Source organism: Meleagris gallopavo, chromosome 12 (assembly GCF_905368555.1).
Source record: "Meleagris gallopavo chromosome 12, MGAL_WU_HG_1.1, whole genome shotgun sequence".
NCBI lineage: Eukaryota > Metazoa > Chordata > Aves > Galliformes > Phasianidae > Meleagris > Meleagris gallopavo.
This window is the reverse complement of record NC_139415.1, coordinates 13866242-13893761: the sequence shown is the minus strand read 5'-3', so window position 1 is coordinate 13893761 and position 27520 is coordinate 13866242. Positions and strand designations below refer to the sequence as shown.

The 27520-nt window shown below is 44.7% G+C and overlaps 1 protein-coding gene across 3 annotated transcripts in view; it reads right to left on the bottom strand.

Moving 5' to 3' along the window:
• Positions 1–445: 445 nt before the first annotated feature.
• The window catches only part of SLCO3A1 (solute carrier organic anion transporter family member 3A1), a 120479-nt gene continuing 93404 nt past the window's right edge, over positions 446–27520 (bottom strand). For all 3 annotated transcript variants that reach the window (XM_010717501.3, XM_085233612.1, XM_085233613.1), the window contains exons 5-10: positions 23355–23519; positions 21229–21427; positions 20189–20327; positions 15850–16025; positions 12738–12802; positions 446–8406 (exon numbers count right to left, since the gene is read on the bottom strand). In XM_010717501.3, coding sequence (XP_010715803.1) covers positions 8027–8406; positions 12738–12802; positions 15850–16025; positions 20189–20327; positions 21229–21427; positions 23355–23519 — 1124 coding nt within the window. In that variant the 3' untranslated portion in view covers positions 446–8026. The remainder of the gene's footprint in view (positions 8407–12737; positions 12803–15849; positions 16026–20188; positions 20328–21228; positions 21428–23354; positions 23520–27520) is intronic.

Here is a 27520-nt window from a genome sequence, read left to right as displayed (position 1 = left end):
ACTTTCCCCGATTTGCTTTGGATTTTAAGCTCTCTAGTTTGCTCAGCTGTAGCTGCTGCTGGGGGAACTCAAGGGTGAGTAACAGGGTTTCACAAACAAAGCATATATGCTCCTGATCAAGCTCTGCATCAGGAAAATAAGCAAAGAAACCAGAAATGTGGCAGAGAGGTGGCTGGGCAGCGCTGCTCCTGCTCACAAAACACTCCAAGCCAAGAGCTGCTCTCCTCACTGCATTTAACTTGCCCTGCTCCCTCCATCCTGGCTTGCTTTCACACAGTGCTCATGTCTTACCTGTGCAGGGCAAAAGGAAATGGAAAATATCCTTATTGTAAACATTTCCCCTCTAATGCCATTTACGTACTGTTAGCTCACACAACCCCAACCATCCAATACCTTGAGTGTGATATAAGTACACACAGCAGGGAAAAAAAAAACAAATAAAACATTTTTGCAGACTGCATTTGACTTGTATCAAAATCCTAACAGACACCACATTTATTGTACTTTATTTACACGGTCGTCACGTATAATATAATACAATACAGCGTTCCATTCGCAGTGGTAGGCACTATGGGTTTTAAAAGGTCACAGCTCTTCCCCTGCTCCCATCCCTCCCTCCCCCTCCCCATACTGAAGAGCACCCAGAGCTGCCTTCTGCTTGCAATGCTGCCCCGTCCCAGCGCTGGTTCTTTTTGCTTTGAACCCTGCTCTGAGATGGCTCCTTCCCAAAAAAGGATGGTGGGGGCTGCTGTCACATGCTGACATGAATAGTCACACTTTGGGGTCATAGGCCATTAGCAAACCGTACTATTTCTCAATGGCATTAAATGCATATCCTCAGGACCATGCTTATAGCTGAAAATGTCAAGAAGGCAACAGAGGCTGTAGAACAAGCTAAAGGCCTCCGAGCACAGCTTGTAGCCACCTGCAACCAAGGGAGCACAATTTTGGTCCGACTGTGCAAAAGACTTTAGGAAAATGGCTGTGATTCTTCAAAAGGGATCACCACCTCCCATCTCACCAAAAGCACCATGAGCCAAGAACGGGGTCACTCACAGAGTCATATAATTAAGGTTGGAAAAGATCACCGCGATCATCTAATCCAACCCATTCCTTCCTTTCAAGTTCATTCTGTTGTGAGGCACCAAAAACATAGCACTGAGGTGCAGTTTACACTGGAGGGTATTTGTGCGATGTCAAAAGAAAAGGATTTTCAAGGGCAAAGTTATATGTAAGTGGCAGGGAAAGACTCTCTTTTCTGTCCTACCAACTGCCAATTCCATTGGGAAGAGCCAGGATACGTTGGGCAACGTGCACCTCATTGATCCCCGAGGGACTTCTGCTTCAGATCTGTGCTAACACTGCAAATAAAATTTCCATCACCTGCTTCACCTGAACAGCAGTTTGTTTTTGTCTGGGTTCATACCCTTCTCATGTTTGCTCTCAGTAATTACTCAAATGAATGCATTAACTGGTAGGAACACCGAGAGAGGCAGAGAATTTCAAGTGTCTGGGAGAGAATATTCCTGGAAAGTGAATGGTGAGCTGGAAGCCAGCATTTTGGCTGTCCTAAACCTGTGTGTGCCCAGCAGCACTCTGCCCACTGGCAGGGAATGAGAACCCTCCCACTCAATTCTTAATCACATACTTTTGAACAAAACATTTGTACTGAGGAGAAAATTCCATCCTAGGGAACCAGGGATTAGAAATGTCCCCCATGACTTCCATGTCCAGACAGAACAAATTTGTATGAATTATAAGAAAGCTTTTTCAACCCCCAACCCAACCACAGATTATATGCAGAAGTGGCCTTGCAAATACACTGGAGGCATTTTCTTGTTTTTCTCAGCAACTCACAAGGAAGAAATAAAAGCAAAAATTCATTTATGAAGTCGCTATAAATTATTTGCTAGGTTGGACTTGACAAGTTCCTTATTGCTTTTTGCCACGTGCAGACAATGACTTCGTGTAAAGCAAGTCCAGAGTTGGAAATTGTCAGTGCACTGCTAATCTTTTCCTTCCTAGGGTGTGATATTCTGCTCTCCTGCAGTTAATCTTGAAAGCAGGGAAAACACCACAAACTCATAGCATGCCAAAGACCGTATCTCTAGAGTCACTCCATCCATCAAATAGATAGAGACTGAAGCAAGGTTTTGACAACCAGAATGGTATGTATGCACTACATACATCACCCCATGCTCCTACTCTTGCAGCCATCTAAATGGATTCCTTCGTGGTTTCCCCTAAATATCCTCTCAGGACTAAGGGATACTCATACCTCAGCCTATATCAGTGGCAATACTGGAATTCAAAAAGTCCACGCTCATACTCTGAAAAAGAAAACCATGGCATTGCTTCTGACTAGAGGGAGCCTCATCTGCTTCACTGGATTCAAGGAATAGACAATAGCCACAGATCATACTTAGTATCACTAGTTAATAAATAAGTACCTGAAGTCTAAGAACTGCTGAAATATTATTTCCATGGCAAAGTAATTTTATTAAGACTCAGATTGGCTAGAAATTTAAATGGAACAATGGAAAACACGTTTTGCAGCCTAGAAGTAACACCTAGTGCATCAAAGCAGAACAAGCTATCGTGCTTTGAAACTATCTGAGACCTGCTCATATCCTAAGCAAATTTAAATGCCAGTAGTGACTTGGTAGAAGTGAGGCATTGCCACTAGAGAAACCATAAGAGTTGGAAAAGACCTCTAAAATCATCTAGTTTTGACCCATACTCTCTATGTCCCTCAGTGCCATATCTCTTTGGTTCTTAGACACCTCCAAGGATGGTGAACCCCCCCCCACCTCCCCGTGCCAATGCATTACCACACTTCTTTTGAAAAGAAATTTCTCATGACATTCAATCTGAAAGGAAGGAAGCACTGTGGCTGGAAGCTGATGGCTGGTCTGGAAGAAATACCCACAAACTGTGGGTTTTGAGAAGGTAGGACAGGCAGGTCTGCTCAGCAGCACTGGAGGCTGGGTCATCATGCCATCACCCCAGTTACTCCTGGAAGCTCTATCTCAATTAATTGCTGCTTATGTTCACAGCAATTAATTATCTGCTGGCTGCCCGGTGGGGTGGGAGGCTAAGTGGACAGAAGGGCATTATGTTGAAATGAAAGGAGAGTGCTGGGAGCCTCCTGGAGCCACAAAAAAAGATGAATCACAGCAGTAACATATGATGGTGGGAATGGGATGAGCTCAGCCTTCAGTAAGAAAGGAACAAGCTCCTAATGGGAGCAGGAACAGGTGAATATTATTGCTTATATTCAGGGGTGCTCTGCCCAACATATAAGGTCTGTTTACTTCAAAGGAGTTAACCAGTTCCACACAGAGAGCAACAACACATCTGCTTCTTCCTACAAAGATTGCACGTGTGAAATTAAGGGGACAAATGTGCATGGCTGCGTCCAAAGGCAGAGCGGTCCTTGTGAACAAAGGACCAAAGCTGTTAAGACATCACTCCAGTAAAGTACTTGCATATGTCTTTACTACAGGATAATTCCCTGTCCCTCCTACCAAAAATAAACAACACCATGCTATCAGTCTTGCTCAGATCTTCAGAGAACATGGTGCCCACAGAACACACAAAGGTAAACCCCAAGTATCTCACTTCTTACACTTCTGACGAGCAAAGACCAGCTAAGGACGCTACACCAAACTCTGGTGAGGATTGGAAAGACTACAAATCTCATTCAGACTCTTTTTTTTGTTAATTTAAGAAAAAACACCAGTGTATCTCAGCATAATGCCATAATGTGATGGAAGGTATAGCAATAACAGCAGAGCAGCACACCCCTAGGCTGCAGCAAATGAGAGCAAACCCAAACATAGCAGCCGTGGAGACAGAAACAAAGGAAGAAAAACTGCATACCTTTAGAAGACCTCAGGCAGGCAGGGATCTCCAGCAAGATCTCCTCACCTCCACTGCCAGCCCTTAAAGGAGATCTGGGAAGGGATAGATCCTGGCTCCACCCCTTCACCACTTAGATGCGATGCATTGCATTGCATTGCATTGCATACACCTGAGCTCCCCTGGCTTGGCCCTGCCTTCCCACCAGGTGCTCAATCACTGCTTCAGGCCATGACTTAGCATTTCCAATACTATCAGCCATTCGGAAATACTCTGATCTCTTTCCAAACGTCCGCAGCCCATCAGCTCAATTCTGAATCATTAACTACTGCAACTAACTGACGCTGATTCCTTTCTGCACCTTCCCCTTTTCATCTTCGCAGCAAGGTGAGATCCGCATGGAAGCACTCAGTAGCTCAGAGCATCTCACAGGGTATGGCAGTGCGAGGCCCTTCTTACTTCTTTTGAAACATTTCAAGTTCCTAAGGAAGGGAGGCTTTGTTTAGATAATTCAATTGATGATCTTTTTGATCTCATTACACATCCAAGATGTTCTGGGCAAAGACAGAAAAATGAGTGGCTTCAATATGTATTTAAAAAAAGGTTCTGAAAATGCAGCCTGGTGTTGAATGAGGATGTAAAATCAAACAAAAAACCTCAATGGTAATCTGCACCGGTTTTTGATTGGGGTTCCCTTCTGATTCTATTGAGACAACACAAGGTGGTATGCATTCAAGAGAAAGGAAACCCCAATCTGAAGTCATGCAAGGCAACTGGACAAACCCTCAAAGACTGCTGCCTCTCAAGCGGGTTTACATCTCCAGCATCCCCTTCCTTAGCAGACAGTCATGTAGAGAACACCGTGCTTGGAGATGGCAAAATAACATTTCTGCTGAGACCAATGGCTCAACAAAGCTCTCAATTTTAATGCCCCTGAATATGGAGAAAAAATTCCATCAATGAAACCGGAGTGCGCTGCTCGGACCGTGGCACCACTGATGCTCCCAGACACTTCTCCACCTCCATCTTTGCTCTCAAGTTTGCTGCATGGTTAAGGCAGTTGTGGGATGGAAGTGAAGTGCTCACAGGCGAAGGTCCACACTGCACACTGGGAAGCAGGAGGATGGTTGAGACTCTTCACTTGTCCTCCTAGAAGAATGACTGGCGAACCTCGTTTGTGATTTTGAAATCAGGAAAGCAAAGAGCCTGCTGGGATGGAGGAAGGTTTTGGTCTGCATGTTTTCTTTAAAATAAAACCCTTGTTTTGAACCTGTACCAAAGCAATGGCAGTAAAGCCCTTAACGATGCAGGCATCTGATAGATCTCTAGGAAAAAAAAAGAGTGGGATGGGAAGAGAGCTTTGCAAAAATCACATTAACAAAAGACATAAAACAACAATCGTGCAGATATTTTAAGTTAAGCTTAAAAATAATAGAAGTAACTTCATTCAATCACATCTCCCACACATACCAAGAGAAGAGATTAAATTTAAAAAAGAATTAAAAAAGAATTTAGAAAGGAAAAAATAAAATTGAAAGCGTTAAGTGCACTGGAATCCTGTTTCTGTAACTCCAGTCAAAGGGAACTTTGGAGTAGACTGACAAACCACAGCTCTTGAATGCTGAGAGCTTGTTTTCCATCATGCCACCATGCCATTCTCCTTCACCTCGGGTCCTCAGAGGAGAAAAACTGAATCACAAAAGGAGTACAGAATTTCAAGCAGCCAGGCTTTGAGAAAGGTTCCATTCTCCAACATTTGTGTTCAAGTCTGAATGTATGTGTACAGTACAACATTACGAGCTAACATTTGAAAAGACAGCAGTCTAAGTAATAAATTTTGAGAATGAAGAGAACTGTACAGAATGATTCCAAAGGCTTATACTTGACAATTATACATATTTTATGAGACAGTTATGCACCCTGTGCTTTTTTAAAATTCATTGTTTTATGGATGCAGTATCTCTTATTCTAGCAGACAGGATATACTAAACAAATCTAATGGTCTAAAAGCATCATTTACCACTGCACCTAACAATGGCACTGCATAGATTTGTAGCTTTTTTTTCCTTAAACTCCCCCATTATCCAAGTGATTCTTAGCACGGCTGCAAACCAAGAACCAAAGATCTGCAGATATAACATTTGTTTAGTATTTGGCACAGTGGAGTTTGTTTAATATACCTATTTCATCCTTTTTTTGCCCTTATTGTTGCTGAACTTGTAATGCTGTGCATAAATTGTTTGTGAAGCAACTCATGTGGAGGCAGCCTGATGCCCCACACCCATGTGTAAATGCTCAGATAAGAGCAAGGTCTGCTAAAAATGAGTAGCAGGTTATCAGCCTCCGTAACTGCCAGCAATGGGTGAGGAGCAGGGGCAGATCAGCCCATCAGCTGCATGGAAGTGATGCCCAGCATTCGGATCAAGGCGCCGGCTCACTTCTCTGAACAACCTGCACGTTCACAACAGCTTCAAAAGACAAACAAAAAAAGGAGGTTTCTGAGTATGATGCTGACCCTTAAAACTCTTCTGACACTTGCTCCAGTGGAAATGGGTCTGGTTTCCATTTTTGGCCAGGGAAAACTCATCAAACACAATCACTTAATATTGCTTCCCAACGGGAATGTTTTGGACAATAAAAATAATACATGCAAAATAAGCCTGACCTGATGGCTTCCTGAAATCAGATGAGAGCTTCCCCTTGATTTCCGCAGTCTTGGATAAGACTGCATTGCAAAGGCAAAGCCAAATCTGTTCTGCATGGGCACCTCCTGAAGATGTGAACGAACATTTCAGAGGTGCTCAGTGCTGGCCAGCCTCTGATCCCATAACCCAGCCTTCCAGAGGAACACACTTTGCACATCTCAAGGCAAAAATGTGGTTTCCAGGAGGGGAGATTATTCTACTTTCCTCACATGGCTTCCATGGAAATGAGTGGAATTTCTCAAGTGAGAAAAATATCTGTTGTGAAGATTAAGGTCAGTATTCCTTTCACCTGGTACATACACACATACGCACACACATGTACTTTAAAGAAAACTTCCACCACACAATTTCTAGATTGCAAATTATATATATATATATATATATCTTTAAAAACAGGAGAGAACATAAACAGTTTCTCCCTTCATATATATGTATTCACTGAGTCACATAGAATATGAAAAAACTATATTATGTAAATCATCATATTATCTATAATTCTCCAACTGTTTTTATAGAGACACAGTGCGTTCGTTCTCTTTTTTAAAAACATATTATGTGTCTTCATTGGCTTGGTAGCATATTAGAATGAAGGCGTATGGATAAAAAATGCAGAGGATTAAACAAACCCCTTGAGTCACATTATTCAACAGGATCCTCCCCCAAACTAGCGTAAGTCCTCCCTATGGAAAAGTGTCAGCGATTTAAGGGTTAACACAGATTTGAAAATAATTTCAAAAATTAGAGGATTACACAGACAAATATTTGGAATTCATCCCTCTTTAAAAATGACAGCACATTTGGCAAGTGTGAGCAAACATCTCCAACTTTACTGGGTTTGAAAGATCTGAGCACAGCTATTCAGAGACAGCCCAAAAGCTGCGATCTGCGAACACGCCTCGGCTGGAAGGACTCGGGTGCTGGGACAGCACTGCTCGCTACCTGGAAGCTTTCCAGCAGCTTTCAAGGTGTTTATCGTGGACTCATGGCTGGTGTCAGAGCAACATCACAGAGCACGTCGGGTCTGAGCGGCACCCAGGTTCGAAGGGCGGATCCTTCAGCCCATTCTATGGGAACAGATGGCCCCTGGGGCTGCAAATGCCTCTTCCAGCATTGCCATCTTCATCTTGCTTCCTCAACACCTCGTGCCCGAGGCTCTCTATTGGCTGAGCTCTCCAATGAAGCTCTGCGGATGCCCTTTGGTGATTGCCATTTTGGAAGCCCATACTGTCACCAAAGGGGCTGGTAGCTCCCTGCTTTCTCCATCACGCTGCAGGATATCACAAGTGATCCCATTATAAGATGTCGTTCTCAAGATTCCCGGCTGGGCTTGACTTTGAGAAAAAGACAAAAGTTTCCTGTGTTGCCATTGTTGTTTTGTAATTTTGTTTCTTCATTCTCTCTTCTCGTTTTTATTAAAAAGGACCCTCGGATTATTAATATAGTCCATCCTTCCACAGTCACTATAAAACAGACTCCATATTTTCACACCACTCATGATCTTCAAGGTTATAGATAAACTTTGTCCTATGTGGTTGGTTTTGGGGCACTGAGTCCCGCCCCAGATTGTCTAAGGTGAGAGTAGAGGCAAAAAACTCACTAGTGCTGAGACCACCTTCGTGGTTCTTGATGTACCTTTTATAGTTTTTCCTCAAGCACTGCCAGGTGGTTGTATATAGGATGAATGCAAAAGACTTGAGGGCTATAGCAATGCTAACATACAGGTATCTGTAGACCACGTTGTCATACAGCGCGCAGGCTCCTTGCTCGCCGCAGAACGTGCTCCAGAACAGACACGTGGAGTCAATTCCAGCCCCAAAGATCAACGGAGGTGGAATAAAACCTGTCAAAATAAGAGAGACAAATCATGCTTTTATGATCTTTATGATGAAGAGAGAGGACGTGATTACACTGAACGGAAAGCGAGGGCACTTAGCGAGGTTAATGGTCCCAGATGGAGCCTGGGATTTGCTGGTTTTTTTTTAGCTCTAAATCAACCTAAACAAAGTGTGCGGATATGAGTTTTTAGCTTGGAGTCAATATCTACAGAAGAGATTCCTGCTGATATCCCAAATGCAGGTAGGATTTTATTCAAGTTTAAGTGCCTTTCATTAAGCTTTTGATTTGTCTAGTGAGACTACGTGGTGGGGGTAAATGAAAAAGGAGGAGGATGGCTTTGTAGATTGCCCTCCGTTTAGATGCTGGTAATTCTGCACTCCGGAGCTTTCACTTGAGGGATGTCACAGACTCCAGTTCAGTCTGAAATCAGCTGCGGCACCAAGATCTGGTTTTGGACCTTCCCTGACACAGGAGTAGGCTTTCTCCTGATCTAAGGAGAAGAAGCCGTGGCCTGTAATGGATTCCAATGATTAAATATGAAAAGAAGGGAAAATTTCAGTCTGCCATTAAATGAAATATCACAGCAGGATTCTCCTACGGCCACTGCTAACTGTTGATGAGCATGTCTCGTTCTGCAACAGAGCTGCAATCTAAAAACAGAGCAATCACTCCAACCCCTTTTAACCAATAAATGCAACATTTTTCCTCTCTACTTTTTCCCATCCTACGGGATTGCTATAGAAGCTCCCCCATTTCAAACTGTCCCACCGGTGGGGCGTCATCCACACCCAGCTGTGCACTCCCCAGTCAGCACCAAGCATGGAGCATAGAATCATAGAATTATTAAGGCTGGAAAAGAGCTCTAATATCATCTAATCCAGGCACCACCCCATCCCCACCATGCCCAATAAACCATGTCCCTCTGTGCCACATCTCCGTGGTTCTTGAACATCTCATGGAAGGAATGGTGACTCCACGACCTCCCTGAGATGGAGCACTCAGAAGAAACCATGCATGTTTTACACAATGCAAACCATTTTTCCTTCTTCTGCTATATTTCTAAGGGTAGGCTGGGAGTGGACAAGCCCTAGGGAAAAAGAAACAAAACTCAAAAAGCCCACTGTTGCATGCTAAGACAGCAAGCAAAGGAGAACACCCTAATCTATGGGAGCTGAACAGCAGGTGGGCACAGTGAGCTCTCCCAGATTGGGCACAGACAGCATCACTCCATCTGTAGGTGCTGTGACTATAAATACACATGTAGGCACATAGACAGAAGAACTACACTTTTTAGAGAGGAAGCATTTAATCTTGGATCCAATTTCATCATTAACCTGTTTCCAGGCTTGAATATGATGCCTTCCTTCAGCTCGTCATGAACAAAACAATGACATTCATGACATATATTCTAAGACTACAAATAAATTGGTTGTAGTCACTGTTCCCTTTGGTAACTGAGATATTTTTCTTTTATTTTGTTGATGACTAGAGCTCTGCAGGTTATGTTTGATTTTCTTTATACGCTAATAAGTACAGGAGTAAAGAAAGGCTATACAGGCTTCTGGTACATATTTGAACCACAACTGTAGTAAGTAAGAATATATGATACAAAAGCAAGACAATGTGTTTGTTAGAAACAAGACTTCCAGTCATCACATCTAAAACTCAGTTATGTTCTGGAAATAATGTCAGTGCCAGCTCCTTTTTTGTCACTGCTGGGAAAGTCTAGGCTGAGCTGGATTTGCTTCTAAGTTAAAAGATGCCTGTCTTTGAAGCCTGTGGACAACTGCATACTCAATCCAGGATTCAAAAATTCAGCCAGACTCCTGCCACGAACAGGCAAAGAGACTGTGCTGCTGAGTGCAGTTTGTGTGCCTGGTGCTGTGCTGCTTCCAGATGCCACCTACCTATGGGCTAACATCCAGATGTGGTAGCGGGCAAGGAAACAGCAGCTGCTGATTTCTGGGCTTAGGGAAGGCTGCATTTGAACCATAATTTTGAGGTGTGAGTCTATACTTGTTAGTATGCTGAGAAATGCTGATGCAAAGCTTTGGAGACGTGTAAGCTGGACTTCAGAAATAGCCAGCATTCCCATTCCAGCTTCAGCTGGTTCTCCATGTTTTCAGTGCCTTAGAATCATAAAGATTGGAAAAGACCACTAAAATCACCCAGTCCAACCCCAGCCCACCCCCAGCATGCACACTGCCCACATCCCTCAGTTCCACATCCCCATGGTTCTTGAGCACCTCCAGGGATGGTGACTCCACCACCTCCCTGGGCAGCTGTGCCACTGCACTTCCCAAGCAGAGCCCCCTGTATAGCAGCTGCTGCTTTCAAAAACCTTTGGCCCCAACCACATCGCTTTACGCTCCGAGAAACTGCTATTGTACATTTATATGAAGACACTGTTATGCTGCTCTCTCACAGCAGAATTCCTGTGGAATAAGATAATATGTCCAGGAGGATACCCGGAGAATTCAGTTGTGTTTCATGTTATTACAGTGAATATTAAAGAGATTCAATCATGCTTTCCCTCTTATTGCAAAAAAAAATTCTGCTATATATATATTTCACTGCAGAAACTGCAGGGCTGTAGAAAAAAGCTGCTTCTGTCTTACTGAAATCTATTAGCTCCGATTGCACCTCTGGGTCTCATACCACATATATTTAATACACTCCTTTGGTTCAAGAAGCAGCTATTATCACTCTCTTCTTAAGTCAAAGCTAAAGGTGAACTGAAAAGCTTTTAAAATATATCAGTAAAGCTAGTCAGATTGTTAAGGGCAAGATTTGGATACCCTGGCTTATCTTGAAAAGCACCTTTCTCTTCATTTTCTATGGGCTCTGGCTACATTGCTGATATTCTGTGGGATGTATTCTCTTATTTCAAGGGAATTCCTTAGTGACAGAGCAACACATAAAGATTTGAGTTTGAATTCTTACTATGGCTTCTCTACTGGAAGAAAAAGAAGATCTATTCATCTTCAGTATACATGTCTGAGCTCAGTTTTAGTGGAATTGAAGATGCTGCTATTTCAGAAGATTTCTCTCTTTCAAAAGGAATGGGAAAGAGAGAAAATCTTTCCCCTTAAATACCTTTTTCTTCAAAAACAACAGTCTGCAATACCCTCCTTGCAGACTCTCCTGATGACACCCCACACTCAGCCAGCAAGAGCTGCAGAGACAGGCCAAAACCTGAGAGCAGCACTGACAGCAAAGGAAAATGCTGTCTTTGCAAGGCTTGAACCAGAGCCAACCCAATCCAGACGCAACCCTTTGACTTCTCTGAGCTCTGGGTGCATTTGCTTGATGGAGCTTTCTGTATGACTGCAGCTACTTTACCAAGAGCAATGAAAATCTAATTGGCTTTAATGTAAACTGGTCTGGGACCACCATTTCCCTTTCAGCTCATGGGGAATGAGTTGTTACTAAAAATAATAAAGTACTTACTCAAGGCAATGAGTGGTACTACGGGATTTTTGGTCCCCTACTTCCTAGAACTTTACTACAGCCTAGAAGATGGCATTTAACTTTGTGACTGGGGGTCAAGTAGAGAAGGCGCTGCCTGTGCTCTGCTGCAGGAGCCTTAAAAACAAAGTAAATCCCACCTCCTAGACATGCAGATACCATGTGCACCCACACAATGATGGGTCATGGAGATAATGAGCTGAAATATAGGGGTTGGAAAATAAGAGCCATCTCTTTAAAAGAGAAAAAAACCCACGACACCTAGAAATAAGAAGGCGGCAAACAAAAGCCCAGTGTGCTCCTTTTAATTCACACATGAGAAATACATTCTGGTCCAGAGGAAGGAACAGCCATATGTTTTTAATGGGATATTAACCCACAGGAGAGTACAAGGACTTTGCCTGCCTCATTTTACTGTCTTCCCTTCTGAGACACCAGAAAGAAGGGACAAACACACCATATGTAACACGGGTCCTGTCCCTCAAATGAGGATAAAAATACGTATTCCTCTACTTCAGCCATACGCAATACAAGCAGTAATTGTGCAAGCTGCTGACATGTTAATAGCTATAGGAAAGAGCTGGCTGCGTGGGAGCATGGCAGAAATGGTCATTTCTCATGCAACACCACATTTTCTTCCATTAACACAATTGAAATGGCAGGAAAAGTGCCTCTAGGAATCTGGATGCCATATTCTTCACAGGGAGGTCTTGGACCCCACTGCATCAGATCCCACCCATGACAACTGCAATTTCTGATGTCAAGTAAGTATGCACGAAGTAGAAATCAACTCTTGCATATTAAAAACAGTGTTTTCTGTGAGAGAGGAAAGGGCTGGGGAGAAAGACAAGACATCTTTATACTTACCCAGCAAACGGAGAAGCAGGAAAAGCACCCCCAGAGCATAAGACTTGAGTTCGGGGCTCACGGTTCTGTAGGGAGGAGAGGGAGAGAGTGAAATCGATTCTTATTGTTCTGCTTTCATTAACACACCCCATGGCAATTCCATGCTGTCAGCCAGGATGCCACCACCACCTCTTCAAAAAGTCATTAATGTGGCTTTTCTTCTTCCTTTGCCTGAACCGCCTACAGCCTCAAAAGTAATTGCAGTGGTGGCCATGTGATAGGTGCAGGAATTTAGCAAAGTCATTAACAACAGCAGCTCGTCTGTTGAATGGGGAAAAATGAAATTCTCATCCCAGCAAATTGGCATTTACCCCATCGTGTTTTTAAGGCTCCAGATGTTGAGAATTCGTACCATCTAGAATCGCAGAATCGCGAGGGTTGGAAAAGATCACTAAGCTCACCCAGTTCAACCACCAACCCATCCCCACCATGCCCATAACCATGCCCCCTCAGTGCCACACCTAGATAGTTCTTGAACACCTTCAGGGATGGTGACTCCACCATGGGCAGCCTGTGCCATGCCCAACGTCTCTTTCTGACAAGAAATTTTTCCTCACATCCAACCTGAGGAAAGAAAACTTCTTGTCCGCAGTCTTCTCAGACTACAAGGAATAGGGGTGGAAAGGAAGATGATGGACCAAAATGTTCAGTAGAACTGTTGGATCAAGCCTCCCAGTGGGGAAATGCTCAAGAAAATGAGTTCTCACGGAATTTGTTTTATACTGGGAAGACAACTGCTGCCCCACCTTTTGCTGTGGACAAAACCCAGTTTAGCACATTAGCATTAACCTTCAAAGGTGCCTTAAAAAATAATTCATGGCTTTCTAATTCGCTTAGCTCAAGGATGCTACTGGCTAAGGGTATTCTCTTGAGGTAGGCTCAGAGGAGCCTTTGGCACTGCAGAAACCATTAATTTGGTTTTAAGTCTTATAATAGCATTTTATGTCCCACAGGATACAAAGGCTTGGAAAGCAGACAGTGATCCCCACGTGACTGCATGTATATTGGAGGGGAATCCCCAAAATACCAATAAAATAGCCAGAAAGAGCAATTGGTTTTAAATTAAGAAAAGACCATTCTGATCGCCTGCTTTTATCTCATGTATTACACAGACCATGTAATACAATATCGTGAGTCCTGCATGAAGCCCAAACCTCTGGCTGTGTTTCAGTAGAGTTACCCAGGCTCAATATAAGGACTTAATGCCATGAAGAATCTACTCTTCGAAAAATGTTCAAGTAGTTAATGGCTTGGCTCAAATAGGATTCTACAGTAGAGTGGGAAATGAAGGAAACGAAAAGAGTATCAAAGTTTATTTCATGGAAAAAACTGATAATCATTTGAAAAATTCACAGTGGGTTTTTAATTAATAGTGGCATTCATCCGACCACTTTTTTGTATTTAAGACCAAAGTCCATCCCCACATCTAAGGGTGAAGTAACATTTGCTACCTGAAGATACTATCTTCTCTTTATTGCCTACAACAGTGAACTAATGACTTTCCTAGACAAGACATCTAATTAGTAGACACTGAAGCAAACAAATCTCACACCAAATGCTCAGATTCTTCGGGGTATGGACTTGCACTGATTCCTGCCCTCATGGCACCTGCTTTCCTTTAGATGCTGGACAAGCAATATCAGAAGGCTTTAAGGAGCGGAAGACAAACCTGTTTATATTTTTATTCCCCACTGCAATCCATCCCAGACAGTCTCCAGACCCCAAAGTGACTCTCCTGTCTTCAAGCAGATACACCCGATGGAACTGTTTCCAGACCAAAACTTCAGTTCTCTTTAAGTGACCATCTCAGGTCCATGCCGAAGATACTGGGCCCAGTGTAATTCATGCTGGCTCAGTGAGGGGAGTTCATTCTTAAGTTAACCGAAGGAAGCAGATGATGCCACTTGTCCCTGCCAGAGACACCATGAATACATGCCAGCACCTCCTTCCAGGAATGCTTTACCCAAAACTGCAGAGACCATGAGGTTGTATATGGGAAACAGCTCTTTCCCATAGACTTTAGTAGCTAAAAATTAAAATTCTGATAGAAGTGTAGTTGCTAGTTTGTATGGGTGAACTGTTTATTTCCCAGAAGTGAGTGATGAATATTTTTAATGTTCCCTTCCTTTTTTTCTTTGCTTGTATTCTCCTTCCTGGCGGCTGACTGGCTTATCTCATTTGGAGTCGACATGAAGACAACTCCATTCAGGATCCTACAGGTGCTGGCAGTTCCCTTGAACAAAGAACCCTTCAAACTTCAGATTGCTTTTGCCACAATATTTATCATGAGAAATTTGATTTCCCTTTAGCTACCGTAGATGTAAAGAGAGAAAAGAACTAGTAGGTGGAATATCTCATTTTGTATCCTGCAGGGAGACATGCCCTCACAGAGCCGTTCTGTCCAAGATCCACTGAACAGTGTGCTTCTATTACAAACCTTATTGATTGGACTTTATTGGAATTTTCCAGGCTGCAGAATGGATCTGCTACTTATGCCTCTGGTTATTATTTGCAGTAAGTGACAGTCCGGACAGATAAGTAATTCTGGATAAACGTGGGCTTAGGTATAATACTTATATCATAGGGGGAAGTATTCCGTGTGTCTGGAAATAACACAAGGTCAAATATTTGAATAAGCTACTTCAGCCATTCATATTGGCTCTACTCAGAGACGTCCTTCACAATTTCAAGTTCCTTCTGTTCTTGGACTTGGTCCAGGATGAGAGAAGTCAAACTCTAGCCAAGGGGGTACCAACGAACACTCACCTTTGCAACAGCCTTTCATTTTTCCGTGGTTTCTAAGATCTCCAGGCCATTTCTACAGGTATCTTATTAAGCTCTTACCTGCTGAGAACATAGGGCTGCACTACTGCCATTTTGCTGATGCAACTGTAACGCCCACATTCTGCTGCACATCTGCACCTCCCTCCCCACACTCCCTTTTTTCCAGCACTGTACACAAGCTATCCCTTTATTCCCAGTACCAAACACACCACTGGGGCCATAGCATGGATGCCACCATTCATGACCCCACTCCCCCTGAGAGCAGCCCCCAGGTGAGCCACGGGGTTACCTGATGAGGATGATGACCGACGGCGTCTGCGCCATGGCCCCGATCATGCTGCAGACACACATCACGCAGAGGAATGTCAAGAAGGCCTCTTCACAGCCAGGACTGGGGCATTTTCCAGGAACGACGGTGGCATTTTCGGCAGGGACCGAGCTGAGGCAGGAACAGCCGCTGAGGTTCTGCAGAAGAGCACAGGGATTCAGGGAAAGTAAGAGCCACAGCCCCACTGCTCACCCTCCATATTGCCACAGCCACAACGAGCCCTCTCACAGTTAATTAAGTCACTCCTAAGTGCTTATTTGAGGGGAGCTTCGGAAGGGTTTCAGGAGCGTGTCAGTTCTGATGCATGCAACCAGCAAGGAAACACCGTCCCTTGGCTTGTTTCTTTCTTCTGCTCCTTTCAAGTCTCTCCCATAAATGTCACTGTGACAAAATTATTACCAAGTTATACTCCTTCAGAGAAGAATAAAGAAACGATTTGTGTCCCCGAGACACAAAAGAACCCCAAATTATGATTCTAATTACTTTCCACTTTACCTCTGTCTTCTCGGCTCTTGCAATTAAACTGAAGTACATTAACACCGGGTAAGTCTGCAGCCCTGCTCCTGGCTGTAGCTGAGTGCCTGATTCCAGCACCCTGAATGCTGGGAAGGGGACAGCCATGGGAGGTGCAGCAGATCACCATGGGCTGACTATTTCAGCTTGGTGCCACAGACACTGCTGAACTCAGGAGCACTCCAGGGCTAACAAATGACATCTGGTTCACAGGGATTTATTGTAGAGTTAAAAGCTGAAGTTGGGCAAGATAAACTTCATCAATGTATGATCAGAAAAAAGGGAGAAACGACTGAATTTTTCTTTGACGTCTTCAGCAAGTGCAGAGTGTGAAAAGAAGCTTTGTTTGCCAGTCGTAGATTTAGTTTTTTTCTTATTTTCCAGCTTACCCTCCTGAATTTCTGAGCGGGGGATGTCGATGCAATTAAGGAGCACAATACTACCAAGAAATCCCTTAATGAATACAGAATGAAACGATCATAAATGATTCATGGCTTGTCTTCTTTGGGCTGCTGGGTTTGCGGGTCACATGTTTGTAAGAGAAGTAATGCCATAAAGTAAAACATATGGAAAAACAGCCAAATCCCCTCCCCTTCCCCTCCACCACATCAAAGTAGAAGTACCTTTGCTTTTCTGTCGGGGTCCCCTTAGGACTTTACAGAAGCACACTTTCTGGTTCACTGCCTCTAAAGTAAAGGAGCCATGGGGACAGAGTTCTAGCCTTTCTGACACCGATCTCTTTCTTCTGTGTAAGAGTCAAATGATTTTCTTCCATACAAGTGCACAGTGGGCAAGAGAGACTGCAGTGCAGAACTCCAGGAAAGCTGGAGGAGATATGCAGGTGCCTTTCTTGCTGGCAAACACTCATTAAAATAACAAACTCCTGTGCTGTGAGTTAGAAGCTGCCACCTGAAGGCTTCAAGCTGGTGGCAATTAGGAGCACCGCAGTGGTGTTTGTGCAGTGACAGCAGTGCAGCATTGTAACTCCTGGTTCTTACTGCAGTGCACGGCTGCTAACCAAACAGCCAGGACACGGCCCCGCAGATTAAAACCCATCTAAATGCACAGCTGTACTGAAATACCCTGGGATTAAACTTCCATCAGAGCAAAGATGAAGAACTGGCTGCTTATTTCCAACAAGCTCTCACTGAGGGAAAGAAAGTACCTTTTTCTGGCAACGATGGGGCCCATTCTCCTCCCACTAACCTAACTTCATCCCTGCTAAAACAAGCCATGTCACTGGACCCTACCTTTGTACCCTGACTCTTGGCCCCTCCATCCATTTTCTCAACCACTTTGCACCCAAGTGGTGTCCCAAAGCAATGCAAGTAGTTTGTACCAACCACATCTGCTTGCTTTGTGCTGTGCCTCATCCTTACTTGGGAGATCTTTGATCTTTTATTACTAACGTGCTACACAACTCACAGAGATCAAACAAGGCAACATCAAAGATGGACTTTTACCTTCGCCCTGTGGAGAAGCAACTTTTTGTTACCCATGCCAAATTATTACAGATTCCCTTCTCTGCAACTCCCCCCTCACCATTCAATCACACAATTTATCAGACTTCCACTGGCCAGCAGATTTTTTTGTGGGCATGTGAAGCTGCACAAGTGCAGTTTGCACCCTACATTTGGGTTAATTATTTCTACACAAATTTCCTGTGTTTTCAATCATCTAATTTTTAAACCTGCTCTGATGATAGGAAAGGGACAAACTGCTACTTCCCTGCAAAGCCCTGAGATGCCAGCATTGCAATGCCAGGCTGGAAAGCATGAACCTCCAGCCTAAGAGGAGGTTAAGAAAAGCAGTACAAGAAGTACAGTAGAAGGCTTTGCATGCATGGGTAACTTGTGGGCATGGCCCAGAAGAGATTTTCTTGTGGGTGCCAGAGCTCTGGCTATCAGCACTGACACTGGTAAAGCTTTTTGGATAGGTGCACCCCTGGAACCAGCTCAATAAGAGAGCACAAATGGAAAAGAAACAACTAACTGAGCTACAAACTGCTTTTAGAAATTGTTCACAGAGGAGAAATGGAGAGAGGCAGTCAGAAACGTCCAAGGCAGTAAAGTTAAATAAAGCATTCAGAGAATTTTATGTCTCAGTAAAAAGCAACCCTTGGCTCATCACAAGCATATAACATTCACAAGACCCTCTAGACAGGTCATTACCTGGATTATGGGTTTAAAACCTGGTTTGGAAATTTGGCTTTGCCTCAGGGCCACTGCATAGCCAAACTGGTCCATAACTCTTGGTAATACCCTTTCCAGATGATGCTATTGCTTCACTAATTTGTGTTCAAAACGCTGCTGCAAAGAAATACACAAAGCAAAGCAACAAAAAGAACTCCGGGATGGAGACGAAAGGGCAAAATAAGAAAGAATGAGGGAATAAAAGTGGAGGAAGGGAGAGCGAGGTTCTTGCTCGGAGGTTTGCTCTTACGAAGCACGAGGTCAGGCAGCTGCATGCTGAACAGGCAGAGCTGAATTTTCATTACTGTGCTCCTTCCAGAGGAGCCAGAGTTCTGCCCTGAGTCACACAGCGAGGTGGTTCTTCCTGCACTTCAGACACAAACGACACTGGCTGCATTCTTGCTGAGGGCTCAGGGAACTTGTGAGACACTATTCTGTGTGCCCTGGACAAGCTGCCTTCTTGTTAAAATCATCACGTTGCTGCTCCAAGTGTTGTGTCTCTTGTTGAGAAGAGAGCAGAAGGTAACGCCTTTACATGTACCATGGCCTGGGTCACGCTCTCACAGAGTCCCTTCTGGGATTGCTGAAAGCACCCTGAATCCATAGCGCTTCCCTCTTGTCAAAGGGATGCCTGCATCTTCAAGACTGGAGTGGGAATTCAGCAGAGGTGTGAGTTCCTGGGTCATCCATACCAAGAGTCTGCTCTTGTTAGCAACGAGCTTGTGCCTCTGCTGCCTATTCAGAAAGGAGGGATGCAGCCATGGAGAGATAATTGCATGTGGCAAGCACTGCAGCTGCAAGTGGTCACTGTGACCAGGCTCACCTCCCACTCACTCACAGTGTAACTCAGGAGACGTTAGCATTTCAGCAGCACTAAATGGAAAACCAGATTTCTGAGATATTGCTAAGAATTCCACATCTTTACACAGAGATGGTTTGGTCTTCAGGAGTCTTCTAAAGGAATAAACTCCTGAGAACTGAGAAATGCTGAATGCGTTTGGATGGAATCTCGGCTCTCTTGACAATTGCTCCTGCCATTGCCTCAGAGCAAAGGAGTGAAAGAGAGAAGCAAGAGAAGTGGAGGGAAGCCTTCAGTAAGACTGAATGAAATCAGAGTCTGGTCATATCTATCTAGGGACCAGACTTGGGAAAAGAGCAAAAGGAAAAAAAGAGTAAAAAAGACTGAGCAGGGTGAACATAGTTAGATGGAGAACCGAGGAGATAGGGAGCAGCAGGAGGACAGGGAAGCTTTTCCCACAGCTTGGGCCAGCAAGCTCATGCAAAAGATTTGGGTTCTGCCAAAGGACACACATGCACATTTCCCCTTGTGTTCCTGTGCTTCAATACTGGGGGGGGGAAAACTGAAGGAGGAGCAGAAGGACGAAAAGAAAAGCCATCCTGCCTTGAGAGTGACCTGGCACACTGCTGCCAGAGCAGGAGGGCATTTTTGCAGCAGAGCAAAAAACAGCTAAGGATAATCTGAGTTTTGGGGGTTTAACCACTACTGACTGCAAATGAGCCTCTCTACCAGATACGTGCTAACTTTTCACAGATTCATTCCTACAGACAAGAGATACTGAGGAAAAGCTGCTTACTGTGCTGCTGCAGCCAGCAAAGCAGGCAGACAGGTAGGTGACCCCATCTGCCCCACAGACTGGAGTGAAGGAATCAGTTTGGCATTCACAGTTGTTATTGCAGGGGGAATATGGGTCCAGAGATGAGGTTGGAGTTGAGCTGTAAGAGAAACAGAAAAACAAATCAACAGGCTGATACCAGCTTTTCTGATCACTGCCACATAAATATGGCTTTGAAGGGGGTCAGATAAGGCAAACAAATTAGAAAAAGCAGACTGCAGGCTATCTGGGCCCCAGTTTGAAGAAAACTAGGCTACAGTCTCTCCTGGGGACAGAAATGCCTTGGCCACCATCTTTCCACAACAGGACATCTAATGTTAGACTTGGGCTGCCCCTCCAATGAGCAGCCCCAAAGCCTTGCCCAGGGAAGGGCTCTGTTTTTCTAGAACAGTGAGCAGCCGAGAGCCTGAAGGTTTCATCTTCTAAATAGTCACCACTATATGCTGAGAAGCACCAGAAAATAAATTAACTCTCTCCAAGTCCTGTGAGTGCTACAGTGAACTGGGGACCTCATTTCTCCCATGAAAACGGGTTTGGAGCCATTAATGTTCTCTCTCTATCACCTCTGAATTTCCCTGTCTCCAAAACATGGTTCTGCAAACTCCCCTCAGGTGCTTCAAAACCCAAATGAAGCAGTGTGTGCCCCTTGATGCCAGGAGAAACCAGATGGTGCAGTGGACCCAACGCTACAGAGGTGGTCATGGGTTCACAATCGGGTCTGGCACCTTTAGATTCAATTTGGATGCTTTCAGTAAAGCTCATTTGCCAGCTGTAGGCACACAGCTCTCACAGAGATGTGTGGTATGAAAGCCCTCAGAGTGAGAGCACTGTTTGACATGGCTCTAATTAAGCTGCTTGCTTCATATGGTTGCTTGTGAGCCAGCACTGCCTGAAGGCTGCTCATGGAGGACAATAACATGGCATTCCTGTTGGCAAGGCTGAGTGAGATTTGCCTTTTGCTGGCTGGCTGGAGGGGAGACCTTGGAACTATGGGGACTTACTTGTTTCCATAGGGAACAGTAACCCCTGCCACAGGTCCTGTGTCACATCCCAGGAACAGGAATGACACGTAGCAAGCTGTGGACACCAGGTTCACCAGCATGGCCATCCTGATGGCTCCCAGAGCAGAAAGGCTGAGCTTCTTCACCAAAAGGCCGCCCAGGAATATGCCCAGACATGCACATGGGATTGCTGTCATCCCTGCAAGAGGAAAAAATCAGCTGGAACAGCTGGAACAGCACTGGTGAAACATTCTAATCATCATCAACTGGAGTAGCAACAAACTGGGATTTGTTCTTGGAATATTCTTCTTGTTAAATCAATAAATCCCAAACCACAGAGGGCGTGATACCTGGCAGTGTTAGATCCTGTCTGAACTGGCAGAGCAACTCACCCACCACCGCTTTACTCCTATCCATGTCTCAAGCACTGCACAATTAAATCTATGCTGCTCTCTCCAGACTCATTTTAGGGTAAACTGGGGCTGCCCAGCAGAGAGGAATGCATCCAAATGGATATTCTGCCTTGCACAGAGGAACCAGGATCTTCTTTCAGTTTTCATCCATACCGTAAGGGGATGGCAAAATTGCTGAGATTGGCCTATCCTAACCCAACCAGAAGCATCTCTATTGCTTCCTGTGACAACTGGCAGCCAGAAAAGTCAAGAATATTCTGAAGTGCCTAGAGACTTTGGATGAACCCTGCTTGGTATACTTCAAAGTACTCTGATTTTCAGAGATTAGGCAATAGTTGCATTAGAAAATATTAAACCTCCCTTATAGAAGCTTCTTAAACCATAAGATGCAAAATCACTGCCAGAAGTGACTCACTTTTCAGGCACAGAAAAACATTATCACACTAAACTTGTCTGGGTTCAATTTAATCCCTTTGCTGCCAGTTACGCTCCAAACCTTACCTACCCAAGCTGAGCACAGAAGCGCATCCAAATCCTGGCATTTATGGACTCCTACAAACGCCACCTGGGAAATCTGGCAGCAATGCTGCCTAAATTAAACAAGTTGTTTTGAGGACAGTGGAAGTATCAAAGTCGGCCTTCCCCCTGCTGGGTCAGAGGCAGGACGTGCTCTGGCTCACGGCAATTCCCACTCTACAGACCAGCCAGCTGTACACACGCTGGCTGGCCAGGCATCCTCCATCAAACAGTGGTTTTCCTTCTATCACTGGGTCAACAGCGAAGCTGCCTTCCTTTGCCAAGCCCTTAATTTTCAGGAAGGACAGAAGAGTCCAACATATTTGAGACCTCTGTGTCACTGGTGAAGGCAACATTGATGGCAAGGGATTGTTTATTTTGGAAAACCGGGCCAAAACCAAAAGATATCAACATTCAATGGGAAAATAAGTAACTGTCAGGAGAGCAGCTTGCAAGTTTTTTATTTTGATATTAAGACCCATCCATTTCATGACGTCCCAGTTTTCGAGAGGTCGCTGCCAGATGCCCATCTGGTGATCTGTATTTACAGATAACCCCAAACCAACTTGCAGATATTTTAAATGAGTGCTGCTGAGAGAACGGATGTCATAAACAAATCACTAGACTGCTTGGAAATGAGCAGCAGGAAAAAATAAATGAAGATCCTACATATGCATCAGTATCCTGACAGAGGACAAATGAATGTTGAGGAGAACAGAGTACATGGAAAACAGCAGCAGTATAGTGTGCTCAGAGAGAAGGGGAATTGAAAAGACAACCAAAGTGCATGAGCTTGGCTATTCGAGCTGCTGACTACAGTCCTGTCATTTCCAGTACAAGGGAAAAGGAGGGACTAGCAGGAGAAACTTGGCTTCCTAATCCAAATGGGCATGGGCTGGAGAAATCTGGGATACCCAAACCAGGAAAGAAGTAGTTAGATGGGTGGCCCTGTAGCCTGACAAGCAGTTGTGTTCTTAGGCAACCAAACAGCCCAAGTGGATTGGGATTTCTGCTATACATCAACATTCATGCTATATATTGCATTTCTGGATACTCCAAAGACATCATGTCTCTGGGTGTTGGGCAAGTCACCTTTTGGACAGCCTTATCAGAGAGCTTGGCTGCAGCCAGCAGCCATGCTGAACACTTTTCAGTGCCTCTGGATGCTGGAGCCTCAGCAGTGCCATGGTTACTCACCCAGCAGCTGGTTGGCAGATGAGGTGGTGAGGTTGAACTGCTGCTCCAGGTACTTCCCCAGGAAGGCAGCAAAGCCTGCCACCACAGCTATCTCCATGCAGGCCGCCAGGATGATGCAAGTGAAGACGGGATTGGAGAGCAAGTGCTTTGTTACTTTGGGGATCACTAGAAGAGAGGGAAAAGGGAGATGTGTTACTGTGTAGGCTCTGCTCAAGGCGCTCTCCATAGAACAAAACACATGGTACTAAAACTATATTTGCATTACACACAGACAAGCTGATTGATAAGTGGCAACACCAGAATGAAGTACCAACGGAAGAGCCAGATAACAGGAGGTGCCAAAGAAGTCACCTGTCATTCTTAAATGTTATACAGTTTATGTTGAAATTCCGAAGGATCAATGCTTTCCAGTTTGTTTCCTCCACAGAGACGTCCAGCAAAACCCAGCATTCTTTTCCCTTCTCCTCTCCCCATCTGCTACCCATGAACAACACTGAGCCAGTTGATGAGCACCACACATTATTTCAAGCTTTCAGACACAAGCAGTCCAAGCTCACATTTGGCCCTTCCTTTTCCTTCCATCCAAATTCGCTTTATTTTTTAATTCTCCCATAACACTGCCTTGCTTGCCGAGGGGCGTCTTGCAGCACATTTGGGTGCAAGCTGAAATTCTCCTTTTTAGCCTGGTGACTCGTGGCCATAAGGGATATTAGGCACATTAGCCTGCACGCTCCCATATGCCTGACCTTGAGCAGATCAACAGCACCTTCTGCATGAACCCCACCAGCTTCAGTAGCTGCAACGGTAGCAGGGGACACGCTGAGCCCTTTGCTGTGTAACACACACCTGCTTTAGTTTCATGATCCCTTGCTCCTCCCTCCCGAATCATTAGTGCCCAGAGTCCTCTTCTCCAAGCCCGTCTCTATTTCCGATAAGCAAACACAAGTTACCTTACAAAGGGAAATCTGGCTAATGAATCAGATAGCACATTTTCTACTTCAGCGAACATTTTAATTATTGCAGAGATAACACAGCTTGAAGAGGAAAACATCCCAGTACAGGAGAAAGCCTTGCTTTGTCTCAATACCTGATGACTAATTTCTTCCTGAATTAAATGTGAAAATCATTAAGTTTGAAAATTACCCTGCTGAAGTGGAGTGAAGCCTCGATGGGCCCCTATTTGCATTTTGAAAATCCATTTCCCACCCCCCTCTGGCGTACAAGGGTCTAGCAGATGACAGATTTCTCTGGTGTGGCTTCTGTTTTCCCCTAGGGCTTTTTTTTTTTGGTGCAAAATCTAATTGCGTTGGCCTCAGCAAGCAAATGCATGGCTCTTTGTCAAGGCTCTGCTTGGGTCCCCACGGTTCTTTCTTTGGGGGAAAAAAAAAAGGTTATAATTAGGTTTGATCTAACCTTTTTGGAAGGGGCCACTCCACAGCTTCTACTCCCTTTACAGCATAAATGTTTTTTTCGTGCTGTATAAAATTCTTGCTTCCTGAGGATTTGCTGAACATAATGAAGGTGCAGGAGGCATAGGATTTTTTAGTAGAATGGGACTATAAAAATAAAAATAAAAAGAGACAGAGAGGGAGAAGCCATGGTGATTCAGACATGGATAGATCTCAGGAACCACCTGCTGCCTCCTTCAGTTCTTTGGTGGCCACCTACAGACCTTCCCATCTTGCCAGGAAAAGAAGGGGAAAAAAAAGGCGAAGGTGGACTTGGCAGAGCTGAGATTGGAAAGCCATATTTAAGGCATTACTGCCTTTTGTGCCTCTGGAGTTCAATTTGTACAAGATTAATGGATTCCTTGAGATGCAGCTCTGTGCCAATTCAAATGTTAAGACGCAGAGGTGTATTTGTAACTTCATCCACCAAATAAGAACAATGACAGACTGACTTCTGCAGGAGGGAGTTCAAGACGGTGGACATTTATTGCTGAAGGTGGCAAGGCTGGTACCAAATCACCATGCATTACAAAGTCCAAATCCATCCTTACTCCACGGTCTGGCCAACCTATCCTGCAACAGGGCTCCGTTCCCACCGGAGGGTGTGATACAAAACCCAGCACAAAGAGTGCAAAGGCAAAGCAGGCAACGCCCGACAGCTTCCACCATCGCTCAGCACGGGCCAGCTCATTCCCTTTTATTTTCTAAGGAAAATGACAAGAGGCTCCCCAAAGAAATGAATATCCTTTCATCTTGCTACTGCCACCCGTTACGATGATTCATTTGACACCTGCTGCTGCCTTATCTGTCTCAGTTCTTGGGGTGAAATACCTCTGGGAACAAGATTAAAAGTCAGCAGTGAAGTTTAAAATTCTCTCAATAGACTGAAGCGACGTGCTTTCAGCTGCCTGGCATATGGTGCCTGGTGAGAAGAGGGAATGGAAAATGTCTGAAGGGGGTCAGGAAAGCCCCAGCACAACAGCTTCTCCCCTGGAGCCAAAGTCATGATAAATGTTACCCTGAGCCTTGCTGACTCAATCAGAACTTGGACGTGTGCTCTAGCCCAAAAGGTTAGCTGCCTGCTTTGCAGCTCCAAAACGTTGTTATAAATCTGATGCTGAAGTCCACTCACCAAATGGGATAAGAGAAAGGACTTTAGGATTTAAAATAGTCTCAAGAGGCTTCTTCGAGAATGCACAAGCTGTATCAAGACAAGGCACAGAAAGACTCACCCTCCATAGTTGCTTATTCGGAAAAATTTCTTCTCATAAAGAGTGGTTGGGCACTGGCACAGCTGCCCAGGGAGGTGGTGGAGTCACCATCTCTGGAGGTGCTCCAGAACTGTGGGGATGGGGCACCGAGGGCCCTGGTCAGTGGGCATGGTGGGGTGAGATGAAAGTTGGATTAGATGACCCTAGATTCTAGGTTAGTCAGAAGGACCAGCTCATTTAACATAACATCCTCATCCCAATGCACCCAACATGCTATACAAAAGTGATTCCCATTGGAGGACACACCAAGAAGTAGAATCTCATCCTCTTTTCTCCACCGAAGCATCTATGCCCAACGCTTCAAACTTTCCATTTACGGGATTTGATCATAGGATCAACCATTCCAACCACTCAGGTCGGAAGGGATCAAGGAAGATGTCCCACAGCTCTCTGCCACCCCTGCTAATCTCTCCCACCCTCTAACACCCTAAGCAACAGCCAGGCCAAACGTTGGCTGTGGAGGCCCCAAGCATCCTCTCCTGTTGAGGATGAAAGACCGTGGGCTCAACAAGCAAATGCACTTCTGTACACCAAGTAGCTTTAATTTGTCACTAAACATCGGGGAGTACAGGGAATAATTGGCAACCTCATTACATGAGGTTTAACTACTCTCCAGAAACGACAAACTATAATCATCATGTTGGTGCTTGAAATGAATTGTTTGGAGCATTACAATCACCAAGGCCCCTTTTTCCAGTTGGAGCACCCTACAGAGACATGTTTTCAATTTGCAGTAAAGATGAGGAACACAGAAAGAGAGGTAATAAATTAGTGGGAGCTTTAGAGCCCAGTCCACCTAGGACAGTGCGATGAGGGGAAGGCAAAATTTAGCACTGAACCAAAATACTCCTTTCTAACAGCAATGCAGGCAGCACGCGTCGGATTTGAATAGGAAACAAAAGGCAAGATCTGCACCTTGCTTGAGGAATATGGGATAAAGAAAATAGTGCAGGCAGCAAGAAGGAAATACCTGCTGGAAAGAGGCAGCCCCTATAATAGAGAAGATGGAATAGGACAAAAGGCACTAGAGATAACTCAGGTGAGTTTAATATACCAAAGTCCATGAGGTTTGGGCAAAATTAATATCACAGATGGTATGAAGGAAAAGGATGACACTCATGTCAAATATGCTTCTTGAGAGACAGGACTTGAAGCACCTGTGACATTCTCAGATTCATTAAAGCTGTGAATTTAGAGCTAATTTTGTTAGCTGCTAATCTCATGCAATCCTATGAGCTCTCCCTGAGGAATACAGGCATTCCACGGCTTGGGACCCCCACACAGCTGGGAGCTCCTGGCCCAGCACTACCAGGGGGCACTTCTGGGGAGAGAAACCCAGCATGCAGAGCAGCTCTCCCCCTGGGTAGTCAGCAGATTGGTGCACAGAGCAGGAAGGATCCGAACAGAAGACAAGACAGCTGTCAGCTGTACATCTCAGCCCTCCTAC